The following is a 19,956-nucleotide window of genomic DNA, read 5'->3' as shown; positions in this document are numbered from 1 at the left end:
ACAATTTTATCACACCAATTGAGGCTTTAGTATAAATTAAGGATTTAGTCCCTAGCACATACAATGGGCCAATTATTCCTTTTAGATGGTGCTATTTTTTTTAAGCTTTCACAAAAGACAAACTAGGTAAGATATGTAATTGACTTCTGGGTTCATTTTTCATACTTGAGGAGGCCAAATGTGCATTTTTCTCAGCACACTAAAGATTGCTGAGTGTTTAAAAGGCAAGATGCTTATTTAAAGTGTGACTGGAGTGTCTAGGATATTACTCATGATATCTGTAACAGAAAATCAAAAAGATTTCACGTCTGTCTCCCCAGAAGATATGGAAGGAGGTTTCAGTAGAATGAAGGCAATTTCTGCAATATTGTAATTGAAGCTCATTAAGTTATCTATCTTAAGAAGTCCCAACAGTCAATTAGAAAGTCGGGAGTCTTATCAGTCCTTTGTATTGAGCTCAGTTACAACAAAATAAGGTATGATCCCAATGGTGGTGATAACTCTTGCTTGTTGATAAGTAAATCAGGATGCTGAAAACTCAAATGATGACTGCAAGTGTCAAACATTAAATTTCTCTCTTTGAAGCCTGAAGACAAAACATTTACTTCCAGTTCACTCTAGCTATATAGAAAACAGCTGTAGCGGGGAGGGGCTCTCTAGGTGTGAAAAAGCCAAATAAATACAGACTACCAAATGACAAAGGAGCATATGCAGACATACTACTATTGAAGTCAATGTAGTGGCACTCATTTATGCTGGTGGTGACTTTGCCCCAACTCCATGCTTCCCCTTGGCATTTAATGTTAATATCATAATGTCAGTTGAAACAAAATTTGCCCCCCTTTCCAGTGAAAAAGTGTTCATTCTGGAGAGAAGAAAAGGAGTACTTGTGGCACCTTAGAGACTAACAAATTTATTAGAGCATAAGCTTTCGTGAGCTACAGCTCACTTCGCTTATGCTCTAACAAATTTGTTAGTCTCTAAGGTGCCACAAGTACTCCTTTTCTTTTTGTGAATACAGACTAACACAGCTGCTACTCTGAAACCTGTCATTCTGGAGAGGGATGATGAATTGAATTAACTTCAAAAAGATATGCTATGAGAATTATTTTGGGGAAGTTCTAGGGCTTTGTTTTACAGGAGGTCACATTAGATAATCACAATGGTCCCTTTTGGCCTTAGAATCTATGAACTTTCATTAAATCTCTTTGATTGTTAGGAATCTAAATAAAGGCAACAATTTAGTTTTCATACCTCTCTGTATACTAATTAAATAATGCATTGGTGTATCAGGCCTCTTCCATCTTAGTGTTACCCAGGTAGCCTTGGGTGTAGAAAACTGAAAACACCATGGCAGTAAGGGGGTAGAAAATGGCCATTCCCAATCCAGTGATCCAGTTAGCTCTGTACAACTCTTTAGACTTTTATTTCTGCAAGGAAGTGGTGTCTTTGGGGCACGGGTGTGGAGAAAGGGGAAGTAGATGTGAGAGTCAGTGGTGGGGTTAATTAATTTTGGGTGGTGTTGTGCTCCTTTTACAAGGAATTTGCTGCTTTTAAAAAAAAAAAAAAGGAAGGTGTTTCATGTATCCAGTAGTTAGTCTTAAAGTCTTACCAAATTTGCCTTCGATAAACAGATCATTTACTCAGCCCGACACTACTGATGGGGTTAGTGGAAATGCTGACAATGTCATTTTGTTATCAAAGTGTTTAAGGGAGATGACTGTAGCTCTCAAAAACTAAACATTTTACATGAGCATTTATTGGTGCAGCCTCTGTTCTGCGATCACATGGTGTCTGAAATATTAGCAAGAAACCTCATGGAATTTCTACTGACAGCAGGTATGGCTTTATGACATTATGCCTGTAAAACTGTGTATGTCACATTTGTAGCTACCTACCAGTGAAAGTTACAGTACATATTGCTGGCGGTAGTTTGAGTCAGATGTAGGGGTTTGATGTTATGCTGCACCTGTTTTTACACAATAATGAAATGGCATTTTTAATTTTATCTGTTTCTAAGTGAGTGATACATTTTCTAAATAGAGTAGATTATATAGCAATGTAAAATATAATTTGAAATCTAGTTGGATAGTACTGTTACCAGTGATGAAAAATCACAGATTAATCTGTCTTTATATAAACAGAACCTTTACACAGTAGATATATTGTTACAGTTGTTGTGTGGCTCTGATTTTCACTCAGTTTGTCTATTGCAATTTTCTCATTTACAACTGTAATTGAGCTCTAGAAGTAGTAGATGGAATTACTTCATCCATTTATTTGCTGAATAGCCTACAGAAGCATTAATGTTAATATTATTATCCACTTCATGTACATAACAGTTCATAATATAGAGATATGAATAATATTTTGTACTGTTTAAATTTTATTGGAATGAGATAAATAGAACTAGCACATTTTTTTGGTAAAATATGCAGGGTAAAGAAGCATCTCTGGAGGATTAAAAAAAAATCTGTTCCATGCTAAGGAAATATACTATGTCCATAGTGTTAGTGCAGTATATGAATACATTAATTGGCCCCAAAATTGCATAGTCAAACACATTTGAAAACAAAATCTGAACATGCATATTACAAATTTCTTATTAAAATGGTTATATTCTACTAACAATAGCATGCTGGGAAAATTTAAAAAAACACTGTCAAGAATCATATATCTCCTTAATAGCAAATAAATAATACATATAATATGTTCAATAAAATTAATATATTTTACATGAGAGAGAAGCACTTTTAATGGTCTTTTAAATGTTCCCTCCAACTATGTTAAAATTACAGAAATAGCTACCTAAAGAGGTAAAATAAGTTCCTATCCCATGTCCCCCTTCATTCCCCAGTACTGTGTGGTTTGGTAAGTTTTTCTTATAATGCTATTTTCCATTTTACATTGTAATAGGATAGCTGGTTTTATGACCCTAAATAGAAATACAAGCCTCTTTTCCTGCATCAGTGTAATATTGTTACTAGACTATCCTTTCTTAAAGATTCAGAGTTGTTGTTTTCTTCCTAATGATTAGACTGGTCCATTTCAGAATGCAAGAAGATCTCGATCTCTCAAACGCAAAGAGAACTAGAAGCAGGAAGTGAAGCTTCCTGGAGGTGGAAAAACAAAAATCGAAGAGCGTAAAAACCTGGTTTAAACTTAAGTGGTGTTTTGTTGTTGTTTTAGCCCAGAAAGATGGTGAGTAGGCTTGTTTAGAATTCCGCTTGCTCACATGCTGGGTTTACCATACTGCCTCTTGTGAATCTGGATCCTGAGCCCTCCAGTTTCCTTGTTTTTTTGCCCATACTTGTTGTTCTGAATGTAAGATAATTGGAGCACAAATCCTTTTCAAATTTCCTGGATTGTCATATCTTGTGCAGCTGAATGTAATGGAACACTTAGAGCCTGAGCTAGTGGAAATAAATGAGTGGGGGAGTAGGTCACCTGGCACCTCTTCGGGTCTGAGGGCTTGTCTACATTACTGCATGGGGTTGATCTAAGACTCGCAACTTCAGCTATGTGAATAGTGTAGCTGAAGTTGATTTACTTAGATCTACTTACTGCAGTAAGTTGGCAGCTGATGGCTCCGCTTGTGCGTCTCGTTCTGGTGGAGTACTGGAGTTGACGGGAGAGCGCTCAGTGGTCGATCTATCGTATCTATATTACGTGCGATAAATCGACCCCCGCTGGATCGATTGCTGCCCACCAATCCGGTGGGTAGTGTAAACAAGCCCTCAGTCTCAGCTATGGAGAAGACGGGGGAAAAAAGATGCTAGAGGACCCATTCTCCAGCCAGGGAGGAACGCATTCAACTCTTGCTCTCATCCTGGTGACAGCGTATCCCCAATCCACTTCCCTCATGGGGTCAGTGGGACCTGGGGAGGGGAGGGGGGGTTTGCATAGTCTGTTCCCTAATGCATTTCACCTTGTCAGATAGGTGTGTCCTGTATACGCTCCTGATGATGGAGTGGAAGTCCTTGTAAACATTGTATATGTTAAAAAAAACATATTCCTAGAAGTGCATGTGCTCTGATGGTTCATTTAAGAGTATGTAGTTAATAAAGATACAGGTATGGTGCATACTTAAAACATGTCTTACGGTTTTTTTCCTCAATAGTTTTTCTTGTACACACCTAGGAAATTAAATAGAAAAGCTCAATTAATGCAACATTAAGGCTTCATTCTTAAAATCAGAAAATCAGGAAAAGCAAAATTCACAGTTCCCTACAATACTCTTTTCCCAGGCCTGGGGAAAATACCCAGTAGCTTTTATTATGGGTTTTCTTGGTACAGGTGTAGCTTAATATATCACTTTCTGTTTAGCAATGTTTAGTTTGTTTTTATTGCACAGTTTGTATATTACAATTAATGTTGCTGTTGGAACCTTGGGCCAAATTCATGCTTGGTCTAACTCCATCAGTCTGAATGGCATTTAAGAGAGGAATTTGGCCTCTGCACTTTTTGATATCTGGTTTTTATGATATTTCAGTTGCACAGCCATAGCATTTCATTAACATAGGTTCTTTCACTACATCTAAATACTTATATAAATTAATCCACTATATGCCTAGAAATAATTAAAATACCTTTGTATCTTCCTGCCACATTCATTTTTTTACAGTTGTTCGTTCACTAATTTTAGATTTACTTTACAAGTAAATGTAAAAATAGAACACCCATACTTGATTATGTAAAATATGTAAGGAGCTCTGAACCACATTTTAGTTCAATGACGTAATGAAGAGTGACCTACTAGAAATTTTATCTAGTCAGAAAGATACAGAAGTCTGGTATCTGATATTTTGCCTCTGGAATTGGCCAGTGCCTTTGTGACCAGGGTCCTGTGTGACCAGTGACCTGTGCGGGCCAGCTATGGTCATTCAATTAGGGTGAACTCTAAAGAATGGGGCAGCCAAACCCACAAAAACTGGTGGATATTCCAATACTTAGATTCACCAAGTCAGCATAAAACAGCTTGTTTATTACCTTTCTGGTTATTCAGAAGTCCAAACAACACAGTTCCCTTAAAGTGATCCAGCCTCAGGCCTCCATCCAGGTACCCACGTCAAATATGATGAAAATTTTTGTAAATCTTATTTAATCATAGAAAAGGTTCTACCAATCCCAAAGGATTGGACACGTTACCTCCCAGGTTAACAAATGTTTAAGATCTTACCCAAATACACGGTACAGCCAATTCTTATTAACTAAAATCTAGAGGTTTATTTGTAAAAAGACAGAAAGGTGAGAGTTAAAATTGGTTAAAGGAATCAATTACATACAATAATGGCAAAGTTCTTGGCTCAGGCTTGTAGGCTTAATGGTGGAATAAACTGCTGGCTTAAGTCAAGTCTCTGGAGTACATCCACAGCTTGGATGCCTCATTCAATCCACTGTTCAGAGCTTCAGTTTGTAGCAAAGTTCCTCCAGAGGTAAGAAGCAGGATTGAAGACAAAATGGAGACGATGCAGCTGCCTTTTATAGTCTTTTGCCATGTGGCCTATGCTTCCTTTCTTTCAAACACGAGCTGCCCAGCACATGGCTTGGAAGCCTTAAAGTTCTCTCCATAGGCATTTCTCTGCATGCCTTGCTGAATCATAAGGTGTATCTGCCTTCTCTCAGTGGGTCAGTTGTATAGCTGATGGTCCTTAAATGGGCCATCAAGCAGGCTAAGTAGTGCTGATGCCAAACTGTCTGGGGGTGTCACCCAGAAACATAGCACAAGTTTGAAATACAGACATATAACTATAACTCATAATACAAAGGTAATACAAACATATAAACAAGGTTATCATATATAGCAAATTATGACATATTTGCAGATATCTTACATGGCATATCTGGCTTATTACTTCGTGAGTGTTACCCAGGAGCAAACATTTGAAATCCAGGTACAGAGCCAATACTTATAACTTTAAATACAAAAATGATACATGCATACAGATAGCATAATCATAACCAGAAAATCATAACCTTTTCATAGACATCTTACTCCATAATCGTACAATATTTTCTGAAAATATATAACAGTGGTTGCAACAATGATCTATATGGTCATATTTTAATCGGATAATGTCACAGTCAAATGCTTCAGAGGTATAGTGCTCCTATCGAGGTGTACGATGCTGTCGTACTCCTTTTTTTAAAGACCATGTTAGCTATGATTTACTTGGGGTCTTCAATAAGCGTGTTGGAAAGTAAAGCTAATTTGCTTCTAAGACTTATATGGTTGTTTATTATTATTTTTCAAATATATTTTGAGGTATCTTTAAAAAGGTACATAGTGTGTAAGAAATGAAGAATAACATGCAGTTGATGTTATAGTAAAATGATATTGGCATCTTTATTGTTTCCTTTGGTTACTCTACCACCAGTTTCCTTGGATTTCTGCTTACTGTAGAAAAATTACATCAAATGCAAGATAACGGAACACTGTCAAACTAGGAACACTTTATATGGACAGCATTAGACAGGAGCAGAAAGATCCAGTGCACTAATAGGCACACTCACATGAGCTACCTAGTCCATTGACAGTTTTTTCCTTTGTTCTTCCTCTCGACCCAGTTTCTGCCAGTGATTTGTGACATATTTTGCAAGAGATCAAATAAGCCTTTGACACCTGATTGCAATGTAGTGCTTGTTTACAGTTGCATTTTTGAAGGACCCCTAGACAAGATGGAAGGCTTAACTTGAAGTAATTAAATTTGCATCTGGTCTGTGAAAGGTATTTTCTTACATGTGCATCTTGTTGAGCTACTTTTATCTTAATTGGCCATGAGGTACCAAAAGAAGGAAGGAGATGCAGGTAGACTAAATTATTGTTTCCTACCACTAAAATCTGTAATTGAAACACAAAGATCACATAAAACCTGGCTAGTACCCAGGTTTGCACTTGCTTCTTGGAAAGATATGAACCACTATATTGCTGTTTGTTGGCTTTTCTGCAGTGTTGGACCTTGCTCTTGGTTCTCTTGCACTACTCTAGGTCTCAATCTTAAGCTGCCAGTGCTTGCTCCAGTCCTTGCTCATGATTGCTTTTGTTTCTTATACTTTTCTAGTTGTTGCTCTGGTCTGCCCTGCTTTGTACTTTTAGTTCTCAAGCTTCACTTGTAGGCATGTGCGTCTTATCTTTGGGCAAATTTCCCTGGCATATTTAATGCTTATATAGCTAGACTCTGGACAGCCTCATCTTGATATCCATGATCCTTAATCTCCTCATTGGCAATAGGCCAAATTCCGATCTGGTGTATATGGATGCAACTGCACTGCAACAAAGTCAGTGGTATTGACTTTCTTATACCAGATCTGAATTTGACTAAACATCACTACACCTGCTTGTGCCTGAATGATATATATCGTAGTGGTCTGTGTTAAAACTGTATTATTTTTGTCTAGTGATAATAAATACTTATGCAGCCATGCATCTAAAGATCGCCTCTTACTGCTTCACAAACATGAATTGATAAATCTCACAACCCCCTTGGAAGAGGGGTTAGTTTTAGTTTCAAGTTACAGATGGGGAAACTAAATCCCAGAAAGCTGAGTGACTTGCTCAAGTTCAAATAGCAAATATAGTATCAGAGCTGAGAACAGAACCTGGGTCTCCTACTTCCAGGCCCATGCTGCAACCACTAGCTTACATAGCCTTTCTTACAGCCGCAAGCACATTTGGAGAGCTATGTAAATAATGATGGTGATGAAATAAAGTATTGGGTAATCTTGTGACTATGACAGTGCATTAAGTTCTCAGTCCTTCTCTGAATGATGTCAATCAAAATTTTGCCATTGATTTTAATGGGAGCAGGATAGGGCCCTAAGAATTGACCTTCTTAAAGGGACACTTTTAGGTTAAAAATAATTAGTAGCACAAGTAATTAAATTTGTGTTTTAAATTATTATTTGTATGACAGTAATGCTGTGAGGACTCAATAAGGATGGGAGGTCCCATTGTGCTAGTACTGTAAAAACAGACCGAGGCCTTTCAAAAAAGCTTAAAGTTAAAATTTTTTAAGACTGTTAAATAACTAATGCCTTTTCAGTGTTACCCAACTTGGATAAATACAATTGTCAAGTCAGTTTTACTTTTTTTCTTTAATAATCACTTTAACTTTTTGGTTCTGATATAGAAGTATTGGGTTGCAATTTTTGGGTTCCAAAACTGCAGGGAAACGTTTAAATTCAAATCAGCCCCTGGCCTCTCCCCTCCCCCTGAAACCTCAATCAGCCTGCTTTCATTAGAATAACTTTAAAACAACAACAAAAACCAAACAAAAACAGCTTTCTTTTGGGATCTATTCAGGTGCACATATCTTAGCATTCCAGTTTCTCATCATTGGGTAGTCTGCTCAGCTACATCCTTCACAATTTACAGGTTCCAAGACCAGATGGGACCATTGTGATCTCCTGACCTCCCGTATAACACAAGCTAAAGAACTTCCCCAAAATACTTCCATTTGAATTAGAACACATCTGAATAGATAAATATTTAAATAAATTAAATCCAGTCTTGATTTAAAATTGCCAGTGATGGAGAATCCGCCACGATGCTCAGTAAATTGTTCCATTAATTACCCTACTGTTAAAAATATGTCTTATATCCATTCTAAATTTGTCTAGCAATTGAATCTTGTTACCTTGTCTGCTAGATTGAAGAATCCATTATCAAATATTTGTCCCCCATTTGGGTACTTGTAGACTATGATCTGGTAACCCCTTAACCTTCTCTTTTTTAAAACTAAATAGAACAAACTCCTTGAATCTATCACTATAAGCTGTATTTTCTAATCCTTAAATCATACTGATGGCTTTTTTCTGAACCATCTCCAGTTTATGGACATCTTTCTTGAATTGTGGGCACCAGAACTGGACAGTATTCCAACAGCGGTCACACCAGTGCCAAACAAAGACATAAAATAACCTTCCAACTCCTGCTTAAGATTCTCTTGTTTGTGCATTCAAGGATTGCTTTAGCCCTTTTGGCCACAGCATCACACTTGGAGCTCATGTTCAGCTGATGAGCCATCAGGGCCCCCAAACCTTTTCCAGAGTCACTGCTTCCCAAGAAAGAGTCCCCCATTATGTAAGTACATGCTGCATTCTTTTTTTTAGATGTATACATTTACATTTAACTGTATTAAAACACACATTGTTTGCTTATGCCCCGCTTACCCACAGATCTAAATCATTCTGTATCAGTGTCCTATCTTCTTCATTATTTATCAGTCTTCTAATCTTTGTTTTATGTTTTCTTCCAGGTCATTGATAAAAATGTTACATGCACTTAGCTACTTGGAAATTGCATAGCACAATCTACATTTTTATGGTGGCTGTCCAGATTGTACTTATACCAATTGTTTAGAGTTTAATTTCCATTGTTGTGGTACTTTCTAGTAATGTACGTATTCTTGGAGTCTAAGGATTCCCATCAGGTCCTCCATACCACCATCTACTTTCAGGTGTAATTAAGTTAGTGCTGATTGTTGGAAACCAGAGGGCAACCACAACACACTGGGAGATAAATTGAAAAAGTCTGAGGGTCTCTTCTGTATTTTCTCCTGTCATAACTCTTCAGATATGTCCCCTCGTTTGCATCATGAATTAGGCTGAATTGAGAGAGGAGCTTGCTATAAAAAGTAAATAAATATTGTACTATGGCCTTGAATTTGCTGATCTTTTAAATATTTTATCTGTTGCTGGTGACATACTGTGAGCAAATTTGTGCCATGTATGTGGCTGTATAAATTCAGTTGTTGAACTATCTCCTACTTGTGTCAGAATATGAGCAACATGCCATGATGCCCAGATAGTACCATTTTAAAGTGCTTTTTATGAGGACCAAAAATTATTTGTCTTTCATGACCTGTCCTTATTGCTAGTTGTGTGTAAAACATAGGTTAGAAGATGTAATTATTTTCAGCCTGCTGACTAGAAGCAAGATTAATAGCATCTGAAAGGAATATAATGAAAGGCTGACCCAACTGGCTTCTGCATTATTCCTTATTTATCCTGCTTTCAAGTCTATCACCTTTGGGCTACAACAAAATGTAATTTATGTTAGTATTGCTGCATCAGAGGTGAAAGGTCCATTTTTAATGAGGGTAGGCCTGATTGGGAATTGAGTTTAAGAATCTTATATTGTAGAGGACGGTCAACAAAACCCAGCTGAAATAGGCATATACACAGAAATGCAGGGAAACATTATTTAACAAGAAATAAAACTTCCATCTTTACTAGACATGTTATTGTAAAATCCAGTTAGCATAAGTCAAATGAGTTGGAAAATAAGTTTTGAGAAAATAAAGGTAATGTAATGGTCCAGTCTAGTAAATCTTTATGGGTCCATTTGCTCACAGAAGTTGTGGCATTTTTGTACTAAACAATACATTTTATATAAATATAATAAAATTCCACTCTCTCCTTATTGACCACACTTGGCAAGTCACTGTACCCACACAAGATTTCTCATCCCTGCCTCACCTTTCCAATTTGTTCAGGACAAAAAGGCAATGACTACCGAAGATTGCTCTAGGGACAAATAAGCAATGGAGTTCAAGTGGATTGCATTCAGCATATATTTGGAAAAGGTTTAACTATTATTACAACTCTTGGTATTTACTCATCTTCCAGAAAAAGCTATATTGTATTAATGCCTACTGTATTGTATTGAGCAATATTGTGTATTAGGGAAGCATTCATGTTAACAAAGTGGTGTATTTCACTGATATATAGTACTGGCCAATTTGCTTGTAGAATAAAGTTAATACTTATTGGGAACAAGAATAGCAAAATAGGCTACTCTAGTTGTTTGTGGCCAAATTATTCTCTTGTGGAGGTGCAAAAGTAGTATTTTGTATACAGTGTTTGCAATTAAAAAGTCAGTGTTTCCCAACAGTTACGACACTGGTTTCTGAGAGATTACTAATACTCCCCTGTATTTTAGAGTAGGAAATACGTATGTATCTCCCATACCACAACATGGTAATTGATGGTAAATGCTGACTTTTTTTTAATGGCAAACTGCATATAAAACCCTAAAGGAGGCAAGTTTTACCTTGCGTTGGATTTTATTGTGAGAGTTTCACACAGCAAGGATGCTAGCCCTATAAATACTTTTTCAAAGGCTTTGAAAAGGTATTTCAGTAGTGCACTCTCTCATAGAGTTTTTCATCTGTGGCTATATGTGGTGCCCTGTCATCACATAACATCAGACTGTGCTCCTATATGCTTTACTGTTATTTCATAGTGAGATGTAAGGCTATATACTGTGGTCCTTCCTCTATAGCTGGAACATTTGATTTCTTCTCTCTCTCTCCCTCCTGCCCTGTCATAGTTGGTTGCTTTTAACATAGATCATCCTTTCCAAGCTATCCTCCCATCATTGCCATTCCATGCTGCTGTCTCACTTCTTTCCTACCAAAAAGAAAAGGAGTACTTGTGGCACCTTAGAGACTAACAAATTTATTAGAGCATAAGCTTTCGTGAGCTACAGCTCACTTCATCGGATGCATTTGGTGGAAAAAACAGAGGAGAGATTTATATACCTTTTTGAGAATACAGACTAACACGGCTGCTACTCTGAAACCAGTTCTTTCCTACCATATCTCTCCTTTGTGGTCCTGCTGTCTTTTTGCAAGGAATCGTACTTTAAGGCAGCATAGAGTCAAGAACTCCACTTCTTCAGTGACAATAGATCTTGAACTAATAACGCAAATCTTGAAAAAGTTCTTTTAAATCCACACTTGTTTTACATTATTTTATAATTAACTTGTAGTGTTTAAAGAGTAGAAAGAAACAAAAGTTTTAAAACAATTAAATATTAATTTAATTAATATTTAACCCTAATTTGCATTAACAATGTTAAATGAGATGCAGAATTTTTGAATTCAGTTTTTTCATTCCTTGTAGCTTCATTGAAGACTAGGATCTTGTCTTATACTCATACTGAGTAAAAGTCCATTGGGATGGAAAGAATAATTGTGCTTTCTCACTATTTCAGTAAAGTTTAAATGCCCTGGTCACAATGCTTGTTCAACTACAATAAAAAGGAGGTTCACTTTGAAAAGATAAGTGACAAAAATTTTAATCTAAAAGCAAGTTTGCCCAATTGTTGTTTTGGTCTGATACAGTGGATTTTTATTGTACTTAAGAAAATTAAAAAACCATTATGATTACAAATTGTGTTTTTAAAAAGTAAAAGAAGAATAAGCTCAACTTGTTAAAATTTATGTGAACATTATATATTTTTAAATGTCTACTCCTCATAGCCCCTCTTGTTGTACGTGTAGAGTGAGATTTTCAAAAGCTCTAAACTTTGGCCTAACTCTGCTTTGCCCCCATTGAATTCAGTGGTAAAATTCCTAATGACATCAATGAGAGCCGAGATAGGCCAATGCTGAGTGCTTTTGAAAATCTCACGCATGTTGTCTTAGCTTCATTTGAAGGCTTATGTGTGGGTGGAATTTGTACTGCAGAAGATATATATGTAGATACATGAACATTTGGACCACAGAGTACACTATAATACAGTTAATCTCTTCAGGTACATACACAGGCATATTTTCCATTGAAACCAATGGAAACTTGCCCTCATGTATATCAGGAGAGAATTTGAACAATGGGAGCTACAGGTGCTGAGCACTTGTGCATCTCTGGCCAATTACTTTGGTGCTTTACTGGAAATTGTGTTGGGTGGTAATCTCTTTTGAAAATTTGGTCCTGTGGGCATGTGGTAGCACGTAATATGTGTGTACCACATGTATTGCATACTGTCACACATAATTATAGCATATGACATAATATAGTACCATAAACGTACGTAATAGAACAAAAAATGGCACATTTAGCTCCCTAAATGCTTAGAAGCTGTTATAATGCAGTAAAGAATCTTTGAAATAATCAAGGGTTCTACTGTGTGTGTGTGTGTGTGTGTGTGTGTGTGTGTGTTATAAATTCCTCTGTTCTTCTGATTATGTGTGTACATATACATATATATGTATACACACACAGACATATACATCCACACACAGTAGCAGAAGAACAGAGGAATTTGGTAGAAAATGCGAACAGAAAAATAACAACTAATGCATATAGATACATATGACTGATAAAATTAATCTCCAGTATCTGTTTTGGAACCAGAGAATTTTACGAAACAAATTGTACTCGAACAGTACCTGTTATAAATTTGTGAGGGTTTTTTTTGTTTGTTTTTGTTGGGGTTTTTTTTTTGCTGGTGACCAGTAAATATGGCACTTGATATTCACTTTTGTAGTTTTAAATTGTCTCCAGAACTCACAGCATAAACACAGTTTATTCACTGTATTAAGTGCCTACGCGCACAAGTGTAAAATACTTTGTGCACAACATGCTGGTGTCATTATTTTTAAAAAATAACCTTTTTCATCAGAGATGCTTTAATAGTTTAACACATTCTACAGTTATGCATTTCTGCGAATGGTAGAGACCCTTGCATGCAATGTTTAATAAATTATTGAACTTTGAAGAACCTTTGAGAAGCAAGGGCTCTATGTGACTGAGCAGCAGACATGAAAAATGCTATCCTCAAGTGTATCTAACAGACAGAAATAAAGGCTTGATCAGACAATATGAGCACTGAGTGAATGATGGTAATAGCATTAAATATTTACATGTATAGAGAGCAACTTGACAATAGAAAAGAGACTGCGGTTATTGTTAAGTTGAATAGAATCAAATGAAACACAGTTCAGTCTATATGGTGTCTTTTTTTTAATAACCAGGGAATTTTGCGTGGATTTTGCTATAAGGTGCATATTGTAAAGGAAAGTCTTAACTTAAAGACAGAAGTTTACTTGGGGTTTACTTAAAAACAGAAGTTGAGTTATAATCATATTAAACCTCTGATTTAAAATCTATGACGTTTCATTAGTTAGTTAAGACTTTGTTGTGGATGTAACCAGGACACTTAATATGTGTATATCGCTCAATACCTATTATGCAATGTTTAAGGGATTAATGAGTTTAGAAAGAGAAGAACTAGAGATATGAATAAATACTTAGTCATATAACATCTAAATATTTAGTACTATAATCTAATTCTGATCTCTATTATAAGAATAGAATAATTGTAGAGATCCATGGAATTACTCCAGACTTATGCCAGGGTAACAGATCAAAGCTGGTCATAAAAATCTGCCATTTAAGTACAAAAGAAAGTAAATAATTTGACTAGAAGGAAAAGAATGCACAAATACAAGATAAGATGCCCATATTTTTCCTGGGATTGCATAAGTTAGTAGTCATATGTGAAATAAATCCTTTTTTATAGTATCCAAAATCCTTGAGTTACATGATCATTGTGTTTGCTGCCCTGTTTTTGTTTTATTGAGAACTTGCAAATTATGATTATACAATAGTTTGTATTGCTTGTAATGTTCTTTTAAAATATATCATGCTTAGTTTCTTACATAATTTTCAGTAGAAATTTAATATATCAAAAGCACAGTATAACAACTTAATTTCATAAGGGACCAAGAGAAGATATATTGTGGTGGAAGTTCCCATGTACTTTAATGTGCAATCACTTCAGGTACCTATTAGTTATAGGAAAGAAATAAAACAAATGTGACAAGTAAATTGGATTTTTTTAAAAAAATATTGTATGAAGTTTGTCTTATTATAAACCTGTTTAGATTTAATGATCTGTCATGTCACACAATTAAAACAAATTGTTAATATTGAAAATGAAGTAAAACAGAATAACATTAAAGCACTTTTCTTTTTTCTGGTTTCAGAGTAGCAGCCGTGTTAGTCTGTATTCACAAAAAGAAAAGGAGTACTTGTGGCACCTTAGAGACTAACAAATTTATTAGAGCATAAGCTTTCGTGAGCTACAGCTCACTTCATCGGATGCATTTTGTGAGCTGTAGCTCACGAAAGCTTATGCTCTAATAAATTTGTTAGTCTCTAAGGTGCCACAAGTACTCCTTTTCTTTTTTCTTTTTTCTGTAATCGTTTTACAGGTGACATCAAAAGAGAGAAAATGTAGCTATTTGATATCCACAAAGTGTTTTAGAATTTGCTACTAAAAAAATCATTCAGGTTACTTGATGTTGTAGTAGACTAGAATTGTGGGGGATGGAATGGCTGAACAGATGGGGTAGTATAACATAGAATCTTTCACTGCCACTTTGTTGGTCTGAATTCTGGCCCAGGTTGGTATTACTTTCTGACAGATGTTTAGTGATTTATTTTTGTGCCTGGTTGTTGTTAATCCACCAAAGCAATTGGAGCTAATTGGCATCCTTGCTGGCCACTTTAACAGAAAAGTCAAGGATTGAAAGGAAACTCTCACCATTGTTGGGTGACCCTTCCACTTAATGCTATGTTCCCCCAAAGATGTAGCGTCCTCTCTTCCCTTTGTGACTGTTGTGAAGGAACTTTGAATATAACAAAAGGAATATGGTCAGGAGAACAGCCATTTAATGTGGCATGTTCCCTTAGAACAATTTTATCTGCCAGTGTAAAAATCATAGGAGATTACTGCTGTCCAACCGGCAGTAATTCCCCCTCTCTGGCTGTAAGACTCTGTATGTGTGTGGTATGGGGAGGGAGGTGGAGTTCTGACCATATTAGCATGGCACCTTGCAGGAATTAGCTAAGGTGCCTTAATTGAGGGCTGAACAGCACAGATGCAGAGGTGGTTCATTGCTTGAAATCACTTCATTGCTTGAAATCTGCAAAATATGCCATGGCAACTTCTGCTGATGTCAGGTTTGAACACTATGCTACAGTCACAACTAGCAGTTGTGGTCTTGAAGTAATGAGGTGGCAGATGCATAGGTTTAAGAAGGTCACAAATCTCAGGAAGTCTGCACTCCCTTTTTGGAGTGTTTTTTCTTAGCTGGATTGGGGGCTCTATGGGTGAGGAGGCACATTTGTACCTAGGGTCAGCTCTTTGAACTCATGTTCTTGTGTGGGCCTAGATCCCATCACTTACTGTCCTCAAGGAAAGAGTGGAGTTACACTGACACTGCTCTTTCTTCGCTGCAGATTTTATTTTAACTCAATTTCTCATAATCCAACTATTAAATGTATCCTTTCTGTGTAATATATCTGGAAGTTGTGTGCTAAAAGTTTTCCATTTCCCCAATGATGAGGCAATCAGATTTTTATCCATCTTTGAGGGGAAGACGCATGCATAGGACATCTTTCATCAGAGCAATAATCTATATTGGGAATAAGATTTTCATGTTCATTACTCCTAAATAGAATATGAGTGCCAAGTTGCCGGGCATTGTGCTGAATTGAATATTTGGACTTTAAAATATTGGAGTTGAAACATAAACACAGTCTATATACCTTGGCACATGCCTGGGAACTAAAGTAGAAGGACCATTCCTGGCTCTCATACTGACTTTGTGGCCTGTTTCTAAAGCACTTCTGGGTCTTTCTGAATGAAAGTTGCTATATATGATAAGAGAAGTTATCATTCACTATCTTACCCAAATTCTATTTCTCTACAGCAGCATCTATTTAATAGAACAAGAGAAAGCATTCCTTTAAAAATCTTTAACAATATTGTTCTTAAAAGGACAGTGGCAATGGTGTCAATATAATGAGTCAGTGGCACTCCTAAACTTCCCTCTTTGCCGTGATTAGCATGCGGTGATTTCTCATTGATAGTGGAGTCCATTGGGTCTCTTGTATAAGAGCAGAGAATTATGTTGTGCATGTTTTTGTACCAAGGCATTCTTTCCTGCAGCCTCCTCCTTTTACCCTTTTCAAGGGTGTCATAGCTCTGAGAATGCTCCAAGAGGAGCAGGTTTCCTAAAGCTGTAAGCAGAAAATGAGACACCATGAGGAAGAGTCTCCATGGCAGACTTGTAAGGAAGAAAATAATCCCATTGTTCCTTGTGCTACTTAAAATAGAGGCAATATTGATTTTATGGTAACATCTTAGGTCCTAAGGCATGATATTGATTAAGCATCTGAAGTATATTTGTAACGGAGGTTTCCAGACTTACAGTTACAGTGTGCCTCCCACGGGGTGATACTTCTCCAGTTGTTCTTGCTGTTACAAATAGTGTATTTCTTAGGGATTTCCAATCATGCAATACCTAGCCACTGTGTAGAACTATTTGTCTAATACAATGAAAGATTTAATCCACAAAGTCATATTCCTTTAATCTGGCCCTCAGGGTGGGAATTTGACCGCAAATAGAAAATCTTTTGCCCCATCACATAATTTGAATTGTGTTTGATGCAGATATAGAATTTATCTCTGCAATTAAAGCAGGTATTTCAACCAGCCCTAAGAGAAAAAATTAATCCTCAAGGCCCTGATCCTGCAGTGATCATGACTAATGTTCATGCAGAGCCTCACTAGGGTTTTGTTTTTGTTTTTTTGTATTTTAATTCCATTGAGCCTTAGTCGATGGCAATAAACTTTGCCTGACATTTCCCTTGCAAAGTGTAGCTACCTGACTGTGTACATAATATTTATATTTATATATATTATTTATAAGGCTATTTTCCTTCCTTTGTTAGACTTCAGGTACAACTTCTTTCTCATTTTAGAATTTTAAAATTGCTTTTAACTATAAAGTCTACAGCAGTTGACTGAACCATCCACTTATAAATCTTGAGGGAGATGTTACAGAGCAGCCAGTCTGGACCAGTATATTGCTTCCTAATACTCTCTGATTTGTAGAAGATTCCAGTGCCATGGACAGGATGGTAGAATTTAGTGTTCTCCTGCAATAGTGGTTGAATATTTTAGGGTTGAAGATTGATATTGCTCATCCGATAATGTGAAGATCCAAAATGTATCCCTTGCCTAAGTTGAAGACTGTTTAGAGGAACTAACAGGAAAATATGCAGAGTGAGGAGATTTTAAGACATATGAAGTAGCATCGTAATAAAAATATACGAAGAAGCTAGCAAGTTGCTGTGTGATGTGAGGAACTCTGGTCCAAAGGGCTCTAAGGAGCCAGTAAGTTCTGACCTGCCACCCAGTGATCTGTTAACAGTAGCCAGAACTACAAGCTCAAAACTGGTAGAGGATTCTAGTCCTGGAATCTTATTGGTGGCAGTCCAGGGGTTCTGACTGGTTCCCTGATTCCATTTAAACCAAGCAGAGGAATGGGAAGTTGTCCATGCAACTGCTTAGGACTGCCTTCCCTCTATCACCTGACTCTGATCTTCTGGTAACCTGACCCTGCTGGTTTCTTGACATCTGATTATTGGTATTCTGGCCTGTCTCGGACATCTCCTGGTGTCCAGCCCGGCCTGCCTCCTCGCTCCCAACTTGTGCTCCAACGAGTAGGTCAAACTGTCCACAATGCCCATTTAAAAGAATGAATGGACACAAATCAGACGTCAAGAATTATAACATTCAAAAACCAGTTGGAGAACACTTCAATCTCTCTGGTCACTCGATCACAGACCTAAGAGTGGCTATACTTCAACAAAAAAGCTTCAAAAACAGACTCCAACGAGAGACTGCTGAATTGGAATTAATTTGCAAACTGGATACAATTAACTTAGGCTTGAATAGAGACTGGGAATGGATGAGTCATTACACAAAGTAAAACTATTTCCCCATGGTATTTCTCCCTCCCACCCCACCCCCCACTGTTCCTCTGATATTCTTGTTAACTGCTGGAATTAGCCTACCTGCTTGTCACCATGAAAGGTTTTCCTCCTTCCCCCCCCCTGCTGTTGGTGATGGCTTATCTTAAGTGATCACTCTCCTTACAGTGTGTATGATAAACCCATTGTTTCATGTTCTGTGTGTGTGTGTGTATATAAATCTCTCCTCTGTTTTTTCCACCAAATGCATCCGATGAAGTGAGCTGTAGCTCACGAAAGCTTATGCTCTAATAAATTTGTTAGTCTCTAAGGTGCCACAAGTACTCCTTTTCTTTTTGCGAATACAGACTAACACGGCTGCTACTCTGAAACCAATGCCCATTTAAGTTTCTTCTGATAATGTATTCTTCTATGTATAAAATGCTCATCAACAGGGTAACTGAGTACTAAAATGTCAGTCACTATTAAGACTCATTTAATATGTTCTCATAATAGCACAACATAAGAAAAAGCACATCCAGCCCTGCAAGCTCCACATCACTCTGGAGTTGATCATCGACTTGTATTACACCCAGATGTAAGGGTATGGATAGTTATTTGAGTGTATGTGTTTGTTGTTATCCAACCAGCTCACTCAGCCTGCCTCAAAGACTATCTGTTTGAAAAATTAGGGTTGTGAACTATTATTAATTGAGCACTACCAGTGTGTTTAGTGCTTGACAAATATGGGACAAAACCTGAGTGAAATTCTATCCCCATTGAAATCAATGGGAAAACTCCTGTTGACTACAATGGGGTCAGGATTTTACTTTTGGTCCCTATCTCAATGAGCTAACAGTTGAAATTAGGCACACCCAGTACAGTCCACACATAGGTGCAGGTGTTTTACATATACATGCACTCCCTCTAAACTTCATGGTTTTCCACTGCACAAAGTTTTTAAAATGGAATTTTATTGACGTTGGAAGACAGTAGGTTCCAAATTGGTACAGTGATATGGTACTCCTCTAGAGGCTGTCATCTTGTACTCTGGAATTCAAGCTTCCATGAAAAAAAAACAACAGCAAAGAAATGTACGGTATACGGACCTTACAGCAGCACAGCTGTACCGCTGCATCTGTGCAGCTGTAAGGTCTCCTGTGTAGCTGCTCCATGCCGGCAGGAGAGAGCTCTCCCGCCGGCATAATTAAACCATCCCCAACGATTGGTGGTAGCTCTGTCAGCGGAAGAGCATCTCCATGCTGGCGCGTCTGTTGGTGAAACTTATGTCAGTCAGGGAGGTTTTTTTTCACACCCCGACCAACGAAAGTGCTAGTGTAGAGTCAACCTGAGACTTAGCCTTTATATATTAAAAATAGAAAAAGCCTTTTAGTTTATCTACAA

General features: G+C 37.1%; 1 protein-coding gene and 1 long non-coding RNA gene across 16 annotated transcripts in view; one reads left to right on the top strand and one right to left on the bottom strand.

Annotated features, from left to right (window-relative positions):
* FTO (FTO alpha-ketoglutarate dependent dioxygenase) overlaps positions 1-19,956 on the top strand; it is a 334,924-nt gene that overhangs the window by 21,298 nt on the left and 293,670 nt on the right. For 3 of the 15 annotated variants that reach the window (XM_043495126.1, XM_043495128.1, XM_043495129.1), the window contains exons 2-4: positions 321-476; positions 1,770-1,839; positions 8,830-9,082. The exons of 5 other annotated variants lie outside the window; for them this stretch is intronic. In XM_043495126.1, the coding sequence (XP_043351061.1) occupies positions 9,017-9,082 (66 nt within the window). In that variant the 5' untranslated portion in view covers positions 321-476; positions 1,770-1,839; positions 8,830-9,016. Of the gene's footprint in view, positions 1-320; positions 477-1,769; positions 1,840-8,829; positions 9,083-19,005; positions 19,157-19,956 lie in introns of those variants that run through there. 7 more of the 15 variants (XM_043495125.1, XM_043495124.1, XM_043495132.1 and 4 more) reach the window with 5 other exon arrangements.
* Positions 16,563-19,956, bottom strand: part of LOC122456317 — a 79,331-nt gene continuing 75,937 nt past the window's right edge. Inside the window, exon 3 of the long non-coding RNA XR_006275174.1 lies at positions 16,563-16,815. This is a non-coding gene — a long non-coding RNA (uncharacterized LOC122456317). The remainder of the gene's footprint in view (positions 16,816-19,956) is intronic.

This window comes from Dermochelys coriacea, chromosome 12 (genome assembly GCF_009764565.3).
Source record: "Dermochelys coriacea isolate rDerCor1 chromosome 12, rDerCor1.pri.v4, whole genome shotgun sequence".
Classification (NCBI taxonomy): domain Eukaryota; kingdom Metazoa; phylum Chordata; order Testudines; family Dermochelyidae; genus Dermochelys; species Dermochelys coriacea.
Note: the sequence above shows the minus strand (reverse complement) of the source record. Positions and strands in the feature narration are given on the sequence as shown.